The sequence below is a fragment of the Rhinolophus hipposideros genome (assembly GCF_964194185.1).
Source record: "Rhinolophus hipposideros genome assembly, chromosome: 5".
NCBI lineage: Eukaryota > Metazoa > Chordata > Mammalia > Chiroptera > Rhinolophidae > Rhinolophus > Rhinolophus hipposideros.
The window spans coordinates 92,175,852-92,195,910 of NC_138051.1; the positions used below are offsets into that span (position 1 = coordinate 92,175,852).

Consider the following 20,059-nt stretch of genomic DNA (forward strand, 5'->3'; position numbering starts at 1 on the left):
CCTGCTTCCAACATATAGACGCAGAGATAGGAATATTAAATATCAAAGTGTAGTAACATGTGAACATATTCTTTATCTAAAGGTAGAAGATAGTGCTTAAAAAAATAACTTTTAAAAGCGATAAAAAGTGGTAAGCAGTGTATTAAAAAGAGAGGACCAAAATAAAGTATGAATAACTTTCATAGCTTTGAAATGGAAAACTCTAAGTTCAATAGTAGTCTTTAGTTTTACTTACTTCTGATCTTAAGATTACATGAATGGCTTCAATTTCCTTTCTCCTAGAATCAGGTAATTCTGCTACAAAAGAAACAGCATATACTGAATATATTATCAATACCATGTAAACTAAGAAACAGGCATTTTAAACAAAATATTATTTCATTGAGCTTTAAAATGGAATGGTATGCTGATCAGAGAACAAATTCAGGAGACAAATATCACCTGATTTTTATCACAATTTTCTACTGTCACAAATGTTCTTTATTGTCACATAAGTCATTTTTTTTGCCCATTTTCTCCACGCCAGGATGTCTACTCTTGCCCCTTGGAAGTGTTCATTAAAATTTTGTTATGTGAAATTAAGTTTTAGAAATTAAATATCTCTTCTTGGCTTAGTATAATTTTAGATGAAATTCATGCAACTGAGGTGTAAGGCCTTATTTCTGTCTTCTTCTACTCCCTATACTATCAAACAATTAATGACCTATGAACAAAGAAAGAAAATCCACTGGAAGAACACTTATTTCAAGTAACATAGACTCAATTTATTTAAAATGGGAATAAGTCAGTCTACTTTTGAACACTTTCACTTAAAAGGAGACTGAGGCCAGCAATGCCAAAATGGCACAGTCAATGTTACTAGAAAATCATCATCCGCAGAGTTAGATTTTTTTCTAAGTACTAGTCTTTTTCATTACTCATAACACTTTAATTAAAAGTAAGTTCTCTAAATTAGTTCAAATCAAAAGAAAATACAAGTGGCATCCAATAAATAACAGTGCCAAAACCACCTTTGTTTTAAAAACCACCAGGTGGGGCTGCTTCTGTGATTGTTGATACATCTTGCTTGAAACTGTGACAGGACTGTCTAATTGTTACTCACAAGAGAACAAATTATAATCTAATCTGTTTAGGAAGACAACTGTACAAACAGCAATTGTTGCAAAGAGGGATTAAAAAAAAGGTTAACGCAGAAGTCCCTCTCTCACCCCGCCCCCTCCCAACTCCTGGCCTTTTTAAGAATAAAAGGGAGATGTTAGATAGACCAAAAAAATTCTTCTTCAATAAGGGAAAACAAAAATAACAGCTACTGTTTATTAGTGTTTACTATTCACTAGGCAGGGTGCTAGGAATTTTACACTTATGATTTCATTTAATCTTCCCAATCTCAGGATAAGTATGATTATCCCTATTTAACAGATAAGGAAACTTTGCTTTTTAGAGGTTAAGTATTTCATAATTTGCCAAAGATCCCACAATTTTAATGCATGGAAGTGGAACTTAAATCCATGTCTGATTTAAAAGCCTAAGCTCCTAACCTTGAATGTGTGTGGTAGAATAGCAACTTTCTGATATTGTAAATATAGGTGATTTTCAAGCTCTACCAACTGCTATTTTTAGAACTATTGTTCACTGCTGACACAAGGCAGACACTCAATAAATACTTGTTGAATGAATAAATGAACAGTACTCTGACCCTATTTTTAAATGATTTACAAAACCAATAAATTAGGTGTAAGGAAGTCCCATTTTAATACCAATAAATTAGGTGTAAGGAACTATTTAATAGTCCTATTTTAAAGGGGGAAAAAATCATTAAGCAACTTTGCAGATTTTTAATCACTGCAAAATTTTTACTGAGCATCTACTATGTACCAAGGAAAATGTCACATACTGGTTAATATAAGGATTAATAAAATACAGTCCCTACCCTGGGCATCAATGAAAGAAAAATTGTAACTCAACATGGTAAGTGCTGTCAGAGAGCAATCACAAAGTTCTGTTAGAACACAGATCACCTGCGATCAACTCAACCTGCCATGGGGTGAGAATGGTTTCACCAAGTACCTGACCTGCGAGCAGAGTCTTGCTGGAAAACTGCTCTCTAGGCAAAAGAGGATAGAAGAGGAAGTAGAAAAGGAAGGGCTTTCCGTGCAGAGGCCTGACGTTGTACAGGTACCTGACAAAGTTCCGTGTGGCAGAAGCTCTGTGTGTAAGTATGCATTGTGTGCCAGTGTGGATTAGAAGGCAGGGAACAGAAACTAAGACTGGAAAAGATCAAGAGAGGGACAGACAGGTTAGGTTTCTGGTCTCCCAAAACTAAGAGGTTTGGATTTTATCCCTTAAGTAATAGAGTCAAGAGATTTTAAAGTACATTTGTTTTTAGAAAAGTAACTGGCAACACAAAAAACCCAGAATGGAGTAAGGAGAAATGGGTGACAGGATGTGAAAGAGAAGTGGGAAAGATAATGGGGATCTGAACTAAAGAAACAGGACTAATACCTTTATTAAGGAAAAATTACGAAACAATTCTGGCACAGGACGTACAAGATTTGGTGACCAACTGGAAGTCGGAATGAAAAAGAGAGAAAACAAAGTTGACAGAGATTTATATTTTAAGAGACTGGGTAGATGGTTAAACCATGAAGATTGAAAATACAGGGGTACATTTTGTGGGAAGAACAAAATAAATTCCATTTTAAGCAGGCAGGTCATCCAGACTGGGGGAATGCATAGTTAGGGTCAAAGGACTTGGCAACCGTTTTACCCAACGTAGGACACACGGAGCGACCAGTCACTTGCCCAGTGACCCAAACCTTCTCTGCCCCCGGCTGCCCCCAGGTCACGTGACCTTTCCCCGGGCACAGGCAGCTCCCCTCTCATGCCCACCCCACCTGCCCCACCCCCACCTGCCCCACCTGCCCCACCCCCACCTGCCCCACCTACCCCACCGCCCACCCAGAGGTACCCCAAGCAGTAAAATGGATTTTGGCAGCTCCCCAATTTTCCTCCCCTCTACACAGACCCCACAAAAATTCCAAACGTAAATGCTTTTTATGAAACTATCTTCATTCCGACCAAAGAAACACGAAGGCTCAGTTCAATCAGGATTTTAAAAATTAAACCAGAATACCAATTTATTCACGTATAAGAAATAAAACTGTCGAAGGCACCGCTCTCATCCAGAGGACCAACCCACGAACTCTGGGAGGCACATGGAGACGGAGATGGAAGAAACTCCGTCGATGTGGCTGCTCCTCGCGGACACAGGAGGTATCGAGACACCGAAACAGTAATTAACCTCACCATCGATCACCCTGTAATTCTGCGTCACCACCCACGAGCAAAACAAAGTGAGGACTTAAAAAAAAAAAAAAAAACGAGCGAAGGTTGCCGCGATCACCACCGAAAACAGTACCTTCCTGGTCCTGCCGTCGGGACGGGGGGATGGGCAGTGCGGTACAAAAGCGCGTTCTCAGCCGGAACGGCGCGTCGCCGGAATGAACAAAAATGCCAACAGGGAAAACACAGCCCCGCTTCACTAACGACACGTTCACGTCGGACAGCGTACGCGGCACTAAACAATTACGAGTCCCTTCAACTGTTACAAAAATCAAAACCCGAAAGTGACCGTGTGTCATGCACCAAGCGGGCTGTTTAAGAGGGTCGGAACCGGCTCCGCCCTCGAGCTCAAGACCTGGCGAGCGGCGCGCGTGGAGGAGCCCAACCTGCGTGGACGCGGCCCAGGGCGCCGCCCGCCCGCCCGCCCCGAGGCGCCCGGGGCCGGGCCGGGGAGGGCGACCAGAACGCTCCCCGCGGCCTCCGCCGTCTTTCGCCGGAGCATGTCGGTTCAGAAGAGGCCAAAGGAGGGGTGGAAAGGAAAGGGCGGAGTGACACTCCCCGGCGGCCCGGCCACGGCGCCTGACGGATGGAAGTGGGGACCAAACGGACGCGCCCGGGTCCCAGGGCAGCCCTCCCTCCGGTCGCGCCCGCCGTTACCTTCCGCTTCCTCCGTGCCCTCCATCAGCATATCCTTCGTAAAGTTTGAAATCTGGCCCGTGAGGGAAGCCAGGCTGCCCCCGACTTGACCCAGAGACTGGCCCAGGCCGGAGCCGAGGCCCCCGAGCCAGGACGACATCGCGGCGGCGTGGAGGACGACAGGTCCGCTCCGACCCAAGCGCCCGCGTCGTCGAACGACCCCGGCCAAGTGTCCTCGAACCGCGGCCCTCGCGGGACCAGTCGCTCGGAATTCTACAGCGCAAGGAGGGGTTGCTAAGCGAAGCCGGCTCCCGGAGCTTCCAACCACCGCCTGGCTCGGCCGAGAACGCAGAGGCCTGGCCGGAGACTCTATCAGGGGCCCGCCTCCTGCGACACAGTCACTCCCAAGGGGCCTCCGCTCATTTTGCCACGACTTCCGACCACCCGGGCTGAGCCACTTCTTGGTGAAGCCACTTCTTCCCCTGCTTCAGTGACTTCCCCCGGTTCTGGAGGCAACTCCTGCCAACTCGACGCCCGCCGCCATGACACCCACTCGGAACGCGGCGACGGATCATAGAGAGGCGCCACGGTGGCGTAGAAGGGCCCCGCGGAGCGGACGGACGTGTCCTTGGCGCAAGGGAGCGTGGGATCGCGGAGGACCGAGTGCAGTCGGCTGGGGCCGCTTCCTCCAGCTAAGGGCCGGGGCGTCCTCCGCGGAGCCCTCCTGCTCTGGCCGCGACCGGAGTGGCGGGAACTCGCGGCGACGCGGCGCGCTGCCGGCGGCGGTTGCGTTTCGGGCGGGGCCGGTGCTCAGTGGGCGCGCCCCCGAGAACCCGCACCGTGTTGGTGAAACCTGAGTACTTCAATTCTGACTACGCCCGTTACCGCAGCGGTGCGAGGAGACGGCGGGGTCAGGACGCGGCTTTACGGAACTTGTCGCACGTTACCGTATCGATTATTGGACAACGGGGGGCTGCTCTGTGCCCGGCTCTACGGTAGGAGCTGCGGACACACAGAAAGGATGAGTTGCAAATTCAAGTGTCTAGGCAAGAAACGCACTTGCATGGATTAACTTCTATCGTAGGAATTTTCTCTGGTGGCTTTCCAGCTCACAGTTGAAAGCCTGCCTGCCTTAGTATACGAAGACCTTTCTTGACTCATGACTGGAACATTTGGAAATGCCTCCGGTAGTTGAAACCAGGGCACCAGGAGATAGCTCTCTCTGAAATCGGAATGATTTTAAAATAAAATTTGCATCTCGTTCTGGAAGTGTTTACTAAACGTTGTTCATGTTTTCGTTTGAAAGACATCATTGCCCAAGGGTTAGATGTTCAGTCTCTGGGGCCTGACTGCCTGGATCTTTCACTTATTAGCTGTGTGACCTTGGTAGGCTTCTTAACCTCTCTGTGCACCCATTTCTCATTTATAAAATGTGGCATTCCACTCTTCTCATCTTGGAACCTAATTCCTCTTTGGCACTCAAGGATTAGACATTCTTGGGCTTGGCGTTTTTCCATCTTATTTTCTAACAGGTTATTGCTGGTATACAAAAATCTATTGGTTTTTGTGTATTTATTATGTATCTTGTTGACTTACTGACCTCCCCTATTAGGTCAGTAGCCTTTCAGTCAATTTCCCTGGGTTGTCTAGGCATACAATCATTTCAGCAAATAATTTGACGTCACCCTTTCCAATATTTACACATATTACTCCGTTATGATGACAGTAATGAAGTTTCACTTTAAAGTAATTGGAGTGTGGGCTAAGCAACTTTGGGAAGGGTGGACTCAAAAACAGCTAAGATGCTGCTATGTGATCTGACGTCCTGGACTAAAAGTGGCTGAGAAAGACAAAAGGGTCTAACGGGAGAGACCCAGATATTAATCACTACAGGTGATGTACATTAACAACCAAAATATGATACTGAAGTTTCAAAACTGAACTATAGTTTTCTGATAGTGATGAAAATAATTGCACAGATTTAACAGGAAGAAAACTAAAATGCACGAGTAGTGGGAACCTTGACTAAAATTCTCAGGTAGGCTAAATGCTATCTTTAATATTAAACATTCAGCCAGTTTTTGGGGGTTGCTTAAGCTGGACACTAGCATGCTCTTTGGTAGAAGATGTAGTTAATGGGCCCCTTTAAAAGATTATTTTTTTTTAAAAAAGGCTTCAGGGTATTCTAGAAAGTACAGCCAGAGTGCTTGGTGTAATAAACTATAAACACAGTCTGCGCTTTATAAAACCCGACATGATGTTGCCTGCATCCCAATTTCATCTTTTGTTCACTGCCATCTGAAATCTTCAGCCTCCTATGTTCCCCAGAAACAAGCAGCCACTTCCCCCGTCGCAGAAGCATCATGCTTGCTGTTTCCTCAGGTGGAGTGGCACCACACCTTTGCATGGCAGCCTCATCATTTTTCAGCTGTCTGTTTGAATGTCACCTCAGCGGAGGCCTTTCTAGAACCCAGTCTGAAGCAGCCCTCCCTCCCAGTCACATTGTATCGCGTCATCCTGTTTCGCCTTCCTAGCTCACAGAAGCATAGCTCTTAACGTTATAAAGTTGTATTGGTTAACTTAAATGTTTCCTCTGCCTAGCAGCCAACTAGAATGCAAGCCACCCGAGAGCAGGCTCTTATTCATAGCTCTTGTTTTCAAGCTCCCAGAACCATGCCTGGCACATGGCAAGTGCTCAAATATTTTGCATGAGTAAATGAATAACACAGGAATTTTTCCTAGTAGCCCATGAGACCAAGGGTGGCTGGGGTTCCTGACACCGGGAGAACTGAACAATCTTGGGAGAACAGGGCGCAGCAAACAATGGTAGTCCAGCTGAAAGGTAGTCCTTATAGCAGAGGATGGCCAACGAACCGTGGGGCAAGGACCTCAAGAGAGCAAAGGAAAAGAATGCAGGGAGAGTGTTAAGAGTGCCTGCAGGAGGGAAAGGGTCTGGTTTATCAGAAGACTTGTAAGGAGGCTAGGGGATAAAGGGGAAAACAGCAAGAGTACGGGCTGGAGAGGTCAGCTGGACCCAAATCACTTATAAAATGAACTTCGAGCATTTGGTGACAGATACAAAATGGTTTAAAGGGTCTTAAAACATGCAGTCTTCCGGGTAAGGACAACCTCCAAATTCCCTTACAAAATTTTTAGCAAGCATATAAAATAGGCCTTCATATCAACTTACATTTTTCATAAGGTCCCCAGATAACTGCTGATGAGATCAGTCATTTGGTGGCATCCAAATTCAATGAACTGGTGCTTCTAAGCACCAAGCTATTAAGTTATGCTACAATACATGTAATCAATCTGAAAATTTTATGTTTCAAAGTTTGTGCCCAAACCTAATGAAGTCTGAAATGGACATACAACCCTCGTTTTAAAATTTGAGGTTTCCATAATCGTCAATCAGTTCAGGTGGATTCCACTTACACAGTTGGATTCTGGTGTCGAGTTGGATAAAATGAGGAAAAACCAACTCTTAAAAATTATTACTAATGTGGTTTTGCCCTCAAGGTTAAAAAATAACTGAGCCAACATTTAAAAGTTAATTTCAAATAAAAATGTGGGATTCTTAGCATGTCTTAGAATAAAAGATCAGAGGAGCTGGTAATAACGGGGCCTTCAGGAGCAGTTAGATGGAACAGAGTATCAGTGGGCTCTCCTGACTTGCTTTATTCATCACCACAGTCCATAAGAGCAATGCTTCTCCAACTTCACTCTGCACGGGAAAGCCTGTTACAAATGCAGGTTGTCACTCAGGTCGGAGTGTGGCCTGAAACTCCACATTTCTGAGACGATCCCAGGGTGGCGCAGATGCAGCTGGTTCTCCAACCAAGCTTTAAATGGCAAGACTAGGAATGAACAACTAACACATAAAAACGAAAATAAAAAAGCAAACATTATCTTTATTTAATAATCTTTGATATTTAAAATACAACTCATTGGACATCCATATTAACAATAGAATCCTCAGTGTTCAACAGTGCTTTGGAAGCCCGGCTTTTCTAAGGACCAGACAGGAAGGCCTGTGTGTGTGATAACGGCAAAAGAACTCAGAGGGGCACACACACAAGGGCTGCAGAGTTGAATCCTGAGCAAATGGCACTGTCACAGTGCACTTGTGTCATGACCAAAAGACAATGCTTTTTATTTCAGACGTTTTTTTGTACTTGAATTTCAAATAGTTTAATTACACAGAACAGTAATTTTTAAAAAGTTTTTCCAGTGTTGTAGAAATTAATCACATTCAAATGTACATTTTCCTCTTTCAAAAAAAAAAGCATAAAAAATTCCTGGCAACATTCACCTTTGAATTATGCGAGAGACAACTGAAGTGCTTTCTAAATAAACCAGGAATTTCCACATATATTTCACTATTGCTTCCCACTCCTTGTCTATGAGTCCATAGTCTTAAAACATTTAGTGATGCACTATTATTGAATATGCCAATTACTGTAAATTTAGAAGTGATGTTACTAGCATTAATTCTTAAAATGCCAGACCCTTTTGGAAAAAAAGTAAAAATAGCAAAGGTTTTCTTCAACTTCAAAAAAAAATCAAAATTCAAGAATTAACCATGTCAACAATCTTTTCATTCATGAAAGCAGAATGAACAAAAATATTTCTTATGTATAAGATTTTAAAAAAAAAACAATACAAGCCCGTTCGGTTTTTTTAGCAAAAGATGTTTGTTTTAAAGGGACCAGGAATGAAGGAAAGTTTTTATTTGAAAACATGAAAAATTATTTACTGCTGAGATGATTCGTTGATTCAATCAGGTTTTTCTTAATTAAGATCACAGATGTATGACATCGCCATACATCTTAGGGCCCAGACACAACAATTGACTTGAGAGTAGAGGCCACAGGCCTCTCTGACTGCAGATCAAGTTTTTAATAGGAAGTCACCAATATTAATTATTGAATCCTTTAAAGAATTTGAAACATCAAGATTTATGTTTTCAACCGAAGACATTTCAATTATTATATTTTGCTTATGCACTGAATTCTTCTTAATTTGCATAGGTCCAATGAGCCAATTTAAAGATATTTAGTAAATCTTGGCACTACCATGATACTATCTAAAAACAGTATCAAACATACAGACATTAAAAATGCGATTTAGGCTCTGACTATAAAATTCACTTTATTGAATTTAATATTGAAACAATGTAGGCCACTGGTAGTTTTGCCCATAATGATTCTCAACTAGTTTTGAGGTTTTTCCTCATTAACTTTGGCATGAATAGAGTCTTAATTAAGAAAAATCAAGTTTTAAACAAAAAAAAGCACCTCCTTAAATATTCTGTGAATTGTAAATTTGGCCAAGATCTTAGAGTTGAAATAGTTTACCTACAGCAACCTTTTCAAACAATTTACAGTACTGAAATATTTGTAAGTCAATGACTATAAAAAATGTATAGCAATGGTTTTAGACCAGAGGCTAACTACTGTGAATTTTTAAAACATAAATATCTACTTATTAAATCCATGACATCTCAAAATATGAAAGTGGCATTTTCAAAGCTTGTTTAAACTTTACTTATAACACTAGCATCGCCACTGTGTATTTTATACTGGTAATACAGGTTATACATTAGAAAAATGATACCAATAGTTTAAATATTAAACATTCAAGTGTTCCCAATTGGTAAAACAGAATGGAAATCTTGATATAAATAAAGTGGTTAGGACAGTGACTATGAATTTGGTTGTTCCTGACTTTCTTTTGCAGGTGGTTTATAAGTAAATAGCAGTTCCTAATATGTGAACTATAGCTTTGTATAACTTTTAAATTTTCTGATACTGTGGGTATGAGCACTGGCATCTTTTCAATCCAGCCAATCAATGGAATTTGAATGTTCAAGTAAATTTAAGCCAATGCAAAACAAGATGGCAGTTTACTAGTGATTCTGGATTTGCTTGCCAAATATAACAATTTTACAACAAACTAAATAAACACATTCGAATGTATCCAGTGTGTGCTCAGCTCTGCTTTTAAAAAATCCCTAACAAAGGTCAACATGCCATATTTCCTTAAGGGCTTTAATAAGTGTGTAATATAAGAACTTTATAAACGCTAAGGTTAAACTTATGCATATTCGTTTTCTCATTTTTATATCAGAAAACTCATCAATTCAAGTGTATGAAAAGTTTACTGTAATTTTTCAATGGAAAAAGGTAAAGGCCAAATATCCATGGAAAAACATGATTACCGTATTTTGGTTTGCAAGTCTTGAGGGAGCAGGACTAAACTCTAACATCTCTTGTAGTTCTAAAGTTTTATAATTCTTCTGAAACACTTTAGATTTTAAAGTGAAACTGTCTTATTTTATGTAAGGGAAATTTCAGAAGACTTCATTTGGCACAAAATAACAACTAAAAAAAATCTGTCACTATCTGAGAAAAAGCTGTATCATAATCATAAATAAAAGGCATTTTCTCATTTCTTTCCACTTAGCAACACGAGTAAATCCTAGATCAAAAAAATTTCCTGATAAAATGTATGCAGCCATACACCAGTATGGCAACATACTGTACTTTAACTTTCTAAGTCGTTGGCTGGAATTTCTTTTTCAATTTTAGCTTATGAACAATTCAACATTCAAAAGGGCTTTAAAAGGGGGTGGGGAATGAGGGATGGGGAGTAGATGACAGAAATCTAAATGCCTATTTCAGAAAGACATGGTTAATTTTCACTAAAACCATACCATTGTATTGATCTAGCAAGAAACTGCATCCGAATTAAAGAATGTTTATCAAAACTAATGACTTTCTGATTTATAGACCCATTAAGTACTGTGTGACTTCTATGATTCTTAAGCCATTTAAACATAATGTAAGTGTTAAACCACAGCATAAATTTAAATATCTTTTTGTTAGTAAATTATTTTCATGTTTCAGACCATCACCACTGGCAAGCTATACGTACTAGGAGATGTACAGCAGAAGTAGACACCTACATTCTACGAATCAGCTGTAGATAGAACAGGTAACTCCAGTCACGAGAAAAATAAAATGAAACTGCTACTAATATCGAAGGCCAATTTTGTCTATCATACATTCATGGTGGGTATTATATGTTGTCTTACGAGTATAACAGAAGGAAATTTGCTTGCATACTATGCTTCTCCTGTTTTTCTCAATTGAAAAGAGAAGAAATAATAAGGTGCTGGAATTAGGGTTACAGCAAAGCTGCAAAGTTCTGCTATAATTGAGAAGACATTCACAAAGCATCTGGGAAAGGATGTGCTCACACATTTAAAAAATGTTCCTTTATTCTGAAATACTTGTGCAGAGCTGATTTCAGAGTTTAGGAATGCACCAGAATTATGAAATAATGATCCCATCTTAAAGGGCTTAAAAAGCAAAACCTCAAGAAAAATAACTATATTTTAAAAGAGTTGTAAAAAATAATAAAAACCAAGTAGGAGAGACATGATGATCAGAATCAATAACATGAGAAAACACCCAATTGCACAACACATAGGTAGAGGGCGAAGAGCCTATCCTTCTGGAAACATTACTATTGTCAACATAGAGAAGAGACACTGTCCTAAAAGATGAATTTGGTTAATAAGAAATAGAAGCAACTATTAGATGATGAAAGAGAGCAAATTACCTACACAGAAGGGAGAAAAAGAAAACAAAATGTACAGGAAAAGTTCTGTGGCAAGAGCTAATTAGTTGGTCTGCAAAAAGATCCAAGAAAAATGCCCCAATTTTAGATATTGCACACTCAAAAATGAAAAAGGAACAGTTAGGAAACTATTTTAAATTTCTTTAATTGCTGAATGCCTCTTTGGCTACTATTTGGAGGATCATTATTTAGTCCTACGACTGATGCATTTTTCCACTTTGTCATCTTTTTGTTTGCAAACCACCTAAAAGTTTTATTTCCTCTGTTAACATTGTTCTCTTTGACACATCACCAAAATGGACCCTATGGCTGTGATCACACAGGATAATGTTGGAAAATATGAATATCTAAGGGACTTGTAAAAGGTATTATTTTTTTCCTTCTGTTTTGAAATTATTTTTAACAGTTTCTAAAGACATGGTCACAGCTGCCTGAAGCATGTCTTCTTCACTCATAGCATCACCTGTTGGGAAAGAAAATACGTATTTATTGGAAATTTCTGGAAACTATTCAGTCACAAAAGGTAAGCTCTTAGAAAATGTATTTCTATTTAACTACTATAGTTTCCTTTGATTTTTAAAATTTACATATACTAAAATTCACTCTTTTACCATTTTATAAGTTTTGACAAATGCATAGAATTGAATAACCACTATCAACACCCAGATACAGAACTGTTCCATTGCCTCCCAAAATTCCCTTGTGCTGCCCTTTTGTGGTCAACCCCCAATCCCTAATCCTAGGCAACCTACGTTCTCTGCCATACAGTTTGCCTTTCCCTGCATGTCAATGATACAGTATGTATGGTATAGCCTTTTGAGTATGGCTTCTTTCACTTAGCATGCTGCATTTATTTTAAAAACAAATGCACTGTGCTAAGTGAAAGAAGATTTAACTTTGCTGTACATGTTGACAATTTGTTAGTTTAAAAAATTGTTTTGAAATCATTATTTATTCACAAAAGTTGCAATGATAGGACCTGTGTACACTTTGGTTCAATTTCACCCAATCTTACACAACTACAGCTCAAAGAAAAACCTGGATAGTGACACTGGCACAATGTTGTATGGAGTTCTGTGGTATTTTATCATGTGTACATTCGTGTAACCACCACCACTACCACTAAGACAGAGAACTGTTATAGTACCACAAAGATCTCCCTCCTGCTACCCTTTATATTCATACCCACTTCTCTCTCCCCCTATCTTCCCTAACTGCAGGTAACCATTAAGTTGTTTTCCATCTCTATAAATCTGTCATTTTAGAATGTTACACAAATAGAATCATACAGTATGAGACATTTTGAGGCTGTTTTTTTTTTTTTTCGCACTCAGCATAATGTCCTTGAGATTCATCCAAGTTGCATGTATCAACAGTTGGTTTCTTTTTAATCCTGAGTAGTATCCCATGGTATGGATGTACAATAGTTTATTAAACCATTCACCTCCTGTAGGACATTTTAGTTGTTTCCAGTTTTTCTGACAAATAAAGCTACAATGAACATTTGTGTACAGGTTTTTGCATGGATGCAAGTATTTTCATCTTTGGGATAAATGCCCAGAAGTGTAACTTACTGGGTTGTATGGTCAGTGTATGTTCAGTGTTTTAAAGAAACTGCCAAATTATTTTCCAGAGTGTCTGTGGTAGTTCAAATGAAATATAGAAACCTGACTTCCCTTTACATCCTTTTACTCTCCCCCATTTATAATTGTCTTAAATATTTACTATATAGTTAAACACAGAGAGAGAATCCTAAAAGCAGCAAGAGAAAGGCAACTAATAACTTATAAGGGAGCTCCCATAAGACTGTCACCTGACTTCTCAACAGAAACTTTGCAGGCCAAAGGAGATTGGCACAAAATGTTCAAAGTGATGAAAAGCAAGGACCTACAACCAAGAGGACACTACCGAGGCTATCATTTAAAACTGAAGGACTGATAAAGAGCTTCCCAGACAAGAAAAAGGAGTTAATCGCCACCAAACCAGTATTACAAGGAATGTTAGAGGGACTTCTTTAAGATGAAAAAATAAATAGATAAATATGAACAATAAAATATCAATAACTAGGTATCGATCAACAGTTAACTTTCAATGTAAATGTATTAAATGTTCCAATCAAAAGATAGGTGGCTAAATAGATAAGAAATGAAACTCTTACATATACTGCCTGTAAGAGACTCCCTTCAAATTGAAAGACACACATAGAAAATAAAGGGATGGAAAAAGATATTTCATGAAAATGGAAACAAACAAAATCTAGGGTAGCAATACTTATAGCAGACAAAATGGACTTTAAAACAAAGGCTATAACAAGAGACAAAGAAGGAACCAGTAATCCCATTTCTGGGTATTTATCCGAAGAAACAAACGCTACTTCTAGGGGACATGTTTATCCATATGTTTATTGCAGCATTGTTTACAGTGGCTAAGATATGGAGGCAGCTTGGGTGTCCATCGATTGACGAATGGATAAAGAGGAGGTGGTACATATATACAGTAGAATATTGCTCGGTCATAGAAGGGAATGGGTTCTCACCATTTGCAGTGGCATAGATGGACTTGGAAGGTATTGTGCTAAGTGGAGTATGTCAGACAGAGAAAGGCAGATGCAAAGTGATTTGACTTATATGTGGAATACAAAGAACAAAATGAACAAACAAAACAGAGACAAACTCATAGATACAGAAAACATTTTGATGGTTGCCAGATGGGAGGAGGTTGGGGGTAGGTGACAAACGGGAAAGGATTAAGAAGCACAAATTGGTTGTTACAAAGTAGCCATGGGGATGTAGGGTATAGCATAAGGGATACAGTCAATAATATTGCAATAACTATGTACCGGGTGAGATGGGTACAAGATTTATTGAGGTGATAGATGGGCAGGGTGAAAAAGGTAAAGGGTTTAAGAAGTACAAATTGGTAGTTACAAGATAGTCATGGGGATGTAAAGTAAAACATAGGGAATATAGTTAATAATATGGTGATAACTATAGTGCCAGGTGGGTACTAGTCAGGGAGGGTCTCTTCTTAAATTATACAAATGTCTAACCACTATGCTATACACATGGAATCAATATAATATTGAATGCAAATTATAATTGAAAAATTTAAAAATGAGGGAAAAATACGAAGAGTAATAAAAGGTTCAAATTCCCAGTTATAAAACAAACAAGTCACGGGGATGTAATGTATAGCATGGGGGATATAGTCAAATATTGTGATACCGTGGTACAGTGTCAGATGGTTGCTGGACTTATGGTGATCACTTCTTTAGGTATATAAAGGTTGAATAACCATGGTGTATCCCTGAAACTAATATAATGTTGTGTGTTAGCTATATTTTTTTTGGTAAAAATCTTTTTAAAAAATATTTACTATATACACACTAAAAACCAAATCAATGTTGTAATTTTTTTTTTTTTCAATGTTGTAATTTTTGCTTCAACCATCAAATATAATTTAGGAATCTCAAGAAGAAAGGAAAGTCTATAGTGTTTACCCATATTTTTATTCTTTGTATCGTTCTTTTTTTCTTCTGATGTTCCCAAATTACTTCTTTTATCATTTGTTTAGAGAATTTCCTTTAGCCATTATTTTAGGGTAGATCTGCTGTGACAAATTGTCTAATTTTTTCCTTCATTTCTGAAGCAAAATTTCACTGGATATAGAATTCTGGGTTCATTCAGCACTTAAAACATATTCCATTTCCTTCTGACCTCCAGGATTTCAGATGAGAAATCTGTCATGCAAATTGCTGTAGGTTAAGGTATTTCTAGCTGGTTTCAAGATTTTTTATTTTGTCTTCTGTTTTTGGAAATTAGACTATGATGTGTTTGGTATGGATTTCTTTGGGTTTATTTTGTTTGAGGTCCACTCATCTTTTTGAATCTGTAGGTTTGTATCTTTTGCCAAGTTTGGAGAATTTTCAGCCATTGTTTCTTCAAATACTTTTTTAGCCCCACTCTCTTTCTCATCTCCTTCCTGGATTCCCATGGCACAGATATTTAGATCTTTTATCATAGTCCCACAGGTCTCAGAGGCTCTGTTAAATTTTTTCCAGTCTAATTCTCTCTGTTGCTCAGAATGGTTAATATCTATCATTCTATCTTCATGTTCACTGATTCTTTGCTCCATCCTTCCATTCACCTGTTGGGTCTATCCATTGAGTTTTAAAATTTGTTCTTGTTATTTTTCAGTTCTAAAATTTCCATCTGGTTCTTCTTCATATCTTCTATTTCTTTCCTAAGGCTTTCTATGTTTTCATTTGTTTCAAGCATGTTCGTAATTGCTCATTGTAGCATTTTCATGCTTTAATGATCCTAGTCAGATAATTCTGTCATCAGTGTCATCATGGTGATGGTGTCCACTGTCTTTTGTTGTTAGAGTTGAAATTTTTCTGGCTCTTGGTATGACAAGTGATTTTCAATTGAGTCCTGGACATTTGGGGTATTATAAGACTGGGAATCTTCTCTTCTCTTTTAGCAGGTCTCCTCTCACACAGCACCTGTTGGGGAAAAGGGGCAGTTGCCTTGCTGCTGCCAGATGGGGGAGAGTGTGTGTGATCATTATTGCTAAACACACGTGGGAGTTCCCGCTTACTACTGTCCTCCACTGATATCTACTTGACTGGGAGGCTAGGAATGCTTTGTTACTGTTTCTCAATGACACTGTGGGGAGGCCTTGTTACTGCCTCAAATTAGTGACAGTCCTGAATCTCCGTTAGGCCTTTTCTTATAGCACCCAGGCAGGAAGCCAGAGAGACAAGTCTTTATTGCTGGGTTCAAGTTCAGGTTCTCTGTGACCACTGACCCCATTGGAAAGGGGCCTCATTGTCTCCTGAAGGGAATGAAAATCCCAGCTCCCCATTCTGCTTTCTCTGACACCATCCTGGCCAGGAGGGGATGCAAGTCTCAGCTCCTACAGCCTTTGCTGACTGGGTAAGGTGGCAGTCAGGCCAGTTTATTAATATTTACCTAGTCCAGTTTGGCTGTTTATCTACAAGTTTTTGTTTCGCTAGGTGGTACCTTTTGGCTACATACAGCACGCCTTCCTTGGGCCTTTTTTCTTCGTGTGCACCTCTGGCTTCTCCAGCACCACACACCCACGACAGAAGAGGCAAAAAGAAAACCCAAGCCACTCACCACTCTCATTCCTCTAGTTCTGAGCTTCCCAGGCCATCTCTCTCCTCTCCACCTTCCAGATTCTTCTTATGTTTGTGTTATACCAACATCTAGAGTTGTTCGCTGTACTTAGCAGGAGGAGGAAAATGTAGCAGTTCGTTCCTTTTTATTGCTAATACAGCCCGTTGTTTAAATGGACCAGTTTGTGCATCCCTACATGTGGCTGAAGGACATGTAGGCAGTTTCCAGTTTGGGGCAATTATGAACAAAGCTGCTGTAAGTATTCACATACTAGTTTTTGTGTGAATCTCAGTTTTCTTTCCCTCTCTTGATTATATACCTAGTAGGATGACTGGATCACATGGTTCAGTGTACTTTAAGTTTATCAGAAAACACTAACTTGTTTCCCAAAGGTGCTGTGCCGTTCTGCATGTTCACTAACCACGAATGAGTCCTAGTTGCTCTGCTCCTTGCCAGCACTTGGTATTGTCAATTTCATTGTTTTTCTCAAGCCAGTCTCATAGGTGGGTGATGATCTCATTGGGGTTTCAATTTGCATTTCCCTAATGACTAGTGATGTTGATCATATTTTCATTTGCTTATTTGTCACTCAGGTATTTTATTTACTGAAGTGTCTGTTCAAATCTTTCATCCATTTTTTTTGAGTTGTTTCGACACATTTTATATATTCTGCTTATAAGTCCTTTGTCATATACAATTTCTTTTTCACTCAATTTCTACTACCTACCAATAATTGACCAACCTTTAAGATGTATTAAACCAAGGCCTGATATATAACTCTGGATTTCCTGTTGATATTTAGGCTACACTCAGGTGTTTTTAGTTTTCCAGGTGGTAAAGTGCATTTCTTTTCCACCTACTAATACTCATGATTTCTGAGGAACTTCTGTAGAATGTACTAGTGACTGTGCAGTTGCAAGTATTATTTATAATATTAAAGAAACACATTCACTGAGTGCTCTAGTCTGTTTGCTCCTTAATCTAGGGAAATTTAGTAGATTACAAATTCATTCAAGAGTTTCAATACAATTAAAGAGAGAGGGGAAAAAAAGCCTGTAAAGCCCAAATCACACAGAACCTGTGTGTCGAACAGCGTGTGCAGGTAACAACCGTGATGCGTGGTTGGAGGCGTACCTAGGTCACTGCCAACCGCTCCTGAACTTGTGGTCGGCATTTCAAATGGGTGTGAGAGCTGTCCTGGCGGATCCTCCTCCTCCTGCTGCTGCTGCTGCTGCTGCTGCTGCTGCTGCTGCTGCTGCCGCCTGAAACATCCAAAAGCAAAACCTAAGAATTTTCATTACATTAAAAAAAGCAAAACCTAAGAATAAATACTCCATGAGACACATTATTCACATGGAAAATAAATGGTTCCACAAAAGAAAAGAATCACTGGATTGAACACAAAAGAATGCAAGAATAATCAGTTCGATATACATAAAAGTATCACAGTGGTGAGCCTAGGAAACCTAGATACAAAATTCGAATTTATCAGACAAATTAGAAGGTAGAAATTTTCACCACAAAAATAACACGTTGTACAAAAGGATTCACTGGGGCGGCCGGATGGCTCAGTTGGTTAGAGCGCGAGCTCTCAACAACAAGGCTGCCGGTTCGATTCCCACATGGGATGGTGAGCTGTGTCCCCTGCAACTAAGATTGAAAACGGGGACTGGATTTGGAGCTGAGCTGCGCCCTCCACAACTAGACTGAAGGACAATGACTTGGAGCTGATGGGCCCTGGAGAAACACTGTTCCCCAATATTCCCCAATAAAAATTAAAAATTAAAAAAAAAGATTCACTGGTAGCTATTTTGATGCAAATGTATTGATTTACAGATCCCTAATATTGTGGGAAGTCACTGGAAATAAGCACCTTTAAGAAGATAAGGCAGTTCAAATTACCACATGAGTTAATGTGATCTTTCCATGCTGGCTCCTTAATGTCCTTCAGATTTGAGCTTATAAATATCTTTTCAGAGATACCTTTCCTGCTTGCCACACCTACAGTCGCCACCTGGCATTCTCACTATCTCACCACTTTATTTTAATTTTCAGCATAAACTCATCATCATCTGATACTTCTGTCTCCCTCTTTAGAGTATAAGCTAATAACAGTACACATCTTATCTTTGTATGTTTCCCCGGTGCATAAAACTGTGCCTGTCACATAGTAGGCATTCACCAAATACTTGACGGAAGAAATGAAAACTATTTTAACATGCATTATCAAGTATCAGTCATATCTATTGCATTAAAATAAGTTCTCCCTGTATTTTTTTTTAACAGGAAAAACAGTGTCATAAAAATCCACTTTAAAATATTTAAACATGATGGTTGTGATGTAATATGTAGGAGAGGGTCCTGGTACTTAGAAAATATACACTGAAGTATTGAGATGTAATGAGAAATCATGCCCCCGAGTTATTCTCAAATGGTTCAGAAATGTCAACAACTGGGCAACTGGGTGAAGGGTACAAGCTCTGTGAACTATTTCTGCTTTTGTGTATATTTAAAATGATTTCATATATACATATAATGCTGAAAATTAAAAACTTAAAAACAGCTCACAATCTGAGTGAGAAGCCGTAGCTTTCAAAAAATGTATAAAAGGAATTTTAAAGGAACTAGAATTTTAAAATTATCAGTAACACTATTAATAGAATAGCATGTTTTTTCCTAGGGTCCCTCTTAATTTCGTGTTCCAAATGAGCAACAAAAAAAATTCAACCAAGGGGGAACTGCACTTTCTCCCTGTTGGCCTTTGAGGAGCACGCTGACATTGGCAAAGGTTTGTGACTCCCTGGTGTGCATGGCTATCGATGTACACGGGGGGCAGCTTGCTTCCAATAGCATATCCTGATTGTAGCACCTGGCACAAGAAAGACAGCTGTGAGTGAGTCATGTAGATTTCCTGGCAGATATCTCTCCAGCCCTCTTCCTTCCCACTTCCACTCAAGAAAATATCAGGAAACAAAGAAGTGATAGGTGACACAGCGACTTTAGAGGGTTAACTTTTATTCTACTTTAAATTCATGAACAGTGAAGACTGAATTTTCAATCTTGAACAATTCTGACACCTCTCATATGTGATGACACTGTAAGATAGAAAAGCACTCAGCATCCATTCCCACTGTGCCTTCTCATGTGCTGTCAGTGTCTTAAACTGCTTTATAACTAGGATTCTGGAAACCAATCAAGCACTCCCATGAGATTTAAAAGGCAGAAATGAAAAACAGCCATCTTCCTGCTATTTTGGCTGTTCTCTGCCAGCAAGTAAAGCCCTGGAGACGGCAGTC

The 20,059-nt window shown here is 39.6% G+C and overlaps 2 protein-coding genes across 10 annotated transcripts in view; both read right to left on the bottom strand.

Moving 5' to 3' along the window:
- TRIP11 (thyroid hormone receptor interactor 11) overlaps window positions 1-5,021 on the bottom strand; it is a 66,394-nt gene extending 61,373 nt beyond the window's left edge. The window contains exons 1-2 of the mRNA XM_081048992.1: window positions 4,000-5,021; window positions 236-297 (exon numbers count right to left, since the gene is read on the bottom strand). Of these exons, the coding sequence (XP_080905118.1) occupies window positions 236-297; window positions 4,000-4,138 (201 nt within the window). The 5' untranslated portion in view covers window positions 4,139-5,021. The remainder of the gene's footprint in view (window positions 1-235; window positions 298-3,999) is intronic.
- A 2,848-nt stretch (window positions 5,022-7,869) lies between these two features.
- Window positions 7,870-20,059, bottom strand: part of ATXN3 (ataxin 3) — a 33,384-nt gene continuing 21,194 nt past the window's right edge. For 5 of the 9 annotated variants that reach the window (XM_081048072.1, XM_081048067.1, XM_081048071.1 and 2 more), the window contains 2 exons: window positions 17,898-18,025; window positions 7,870-12,085 (listed from right to left, as the gene is read on the bottom strand). In XM_081048072.1, coding sequence (XP_080904198.1) covers window positions 11,991-12,085; window positions 17,898-18,025 — 223 coding nt within the window. In that variant the 3' untranslated portion in view covers window positions 7,870-11,990. Of the gene's footprint in view, window positions 12,086-14,002; window positions 16,127-17,897; window positions 18,026-20,059 lie in introns of those variants that run through there. The other 4 variants (XM_081048070.1, XM_081048074.1, XM_081048069.1 and 1 more) reach the window with 3 other exon arrangements.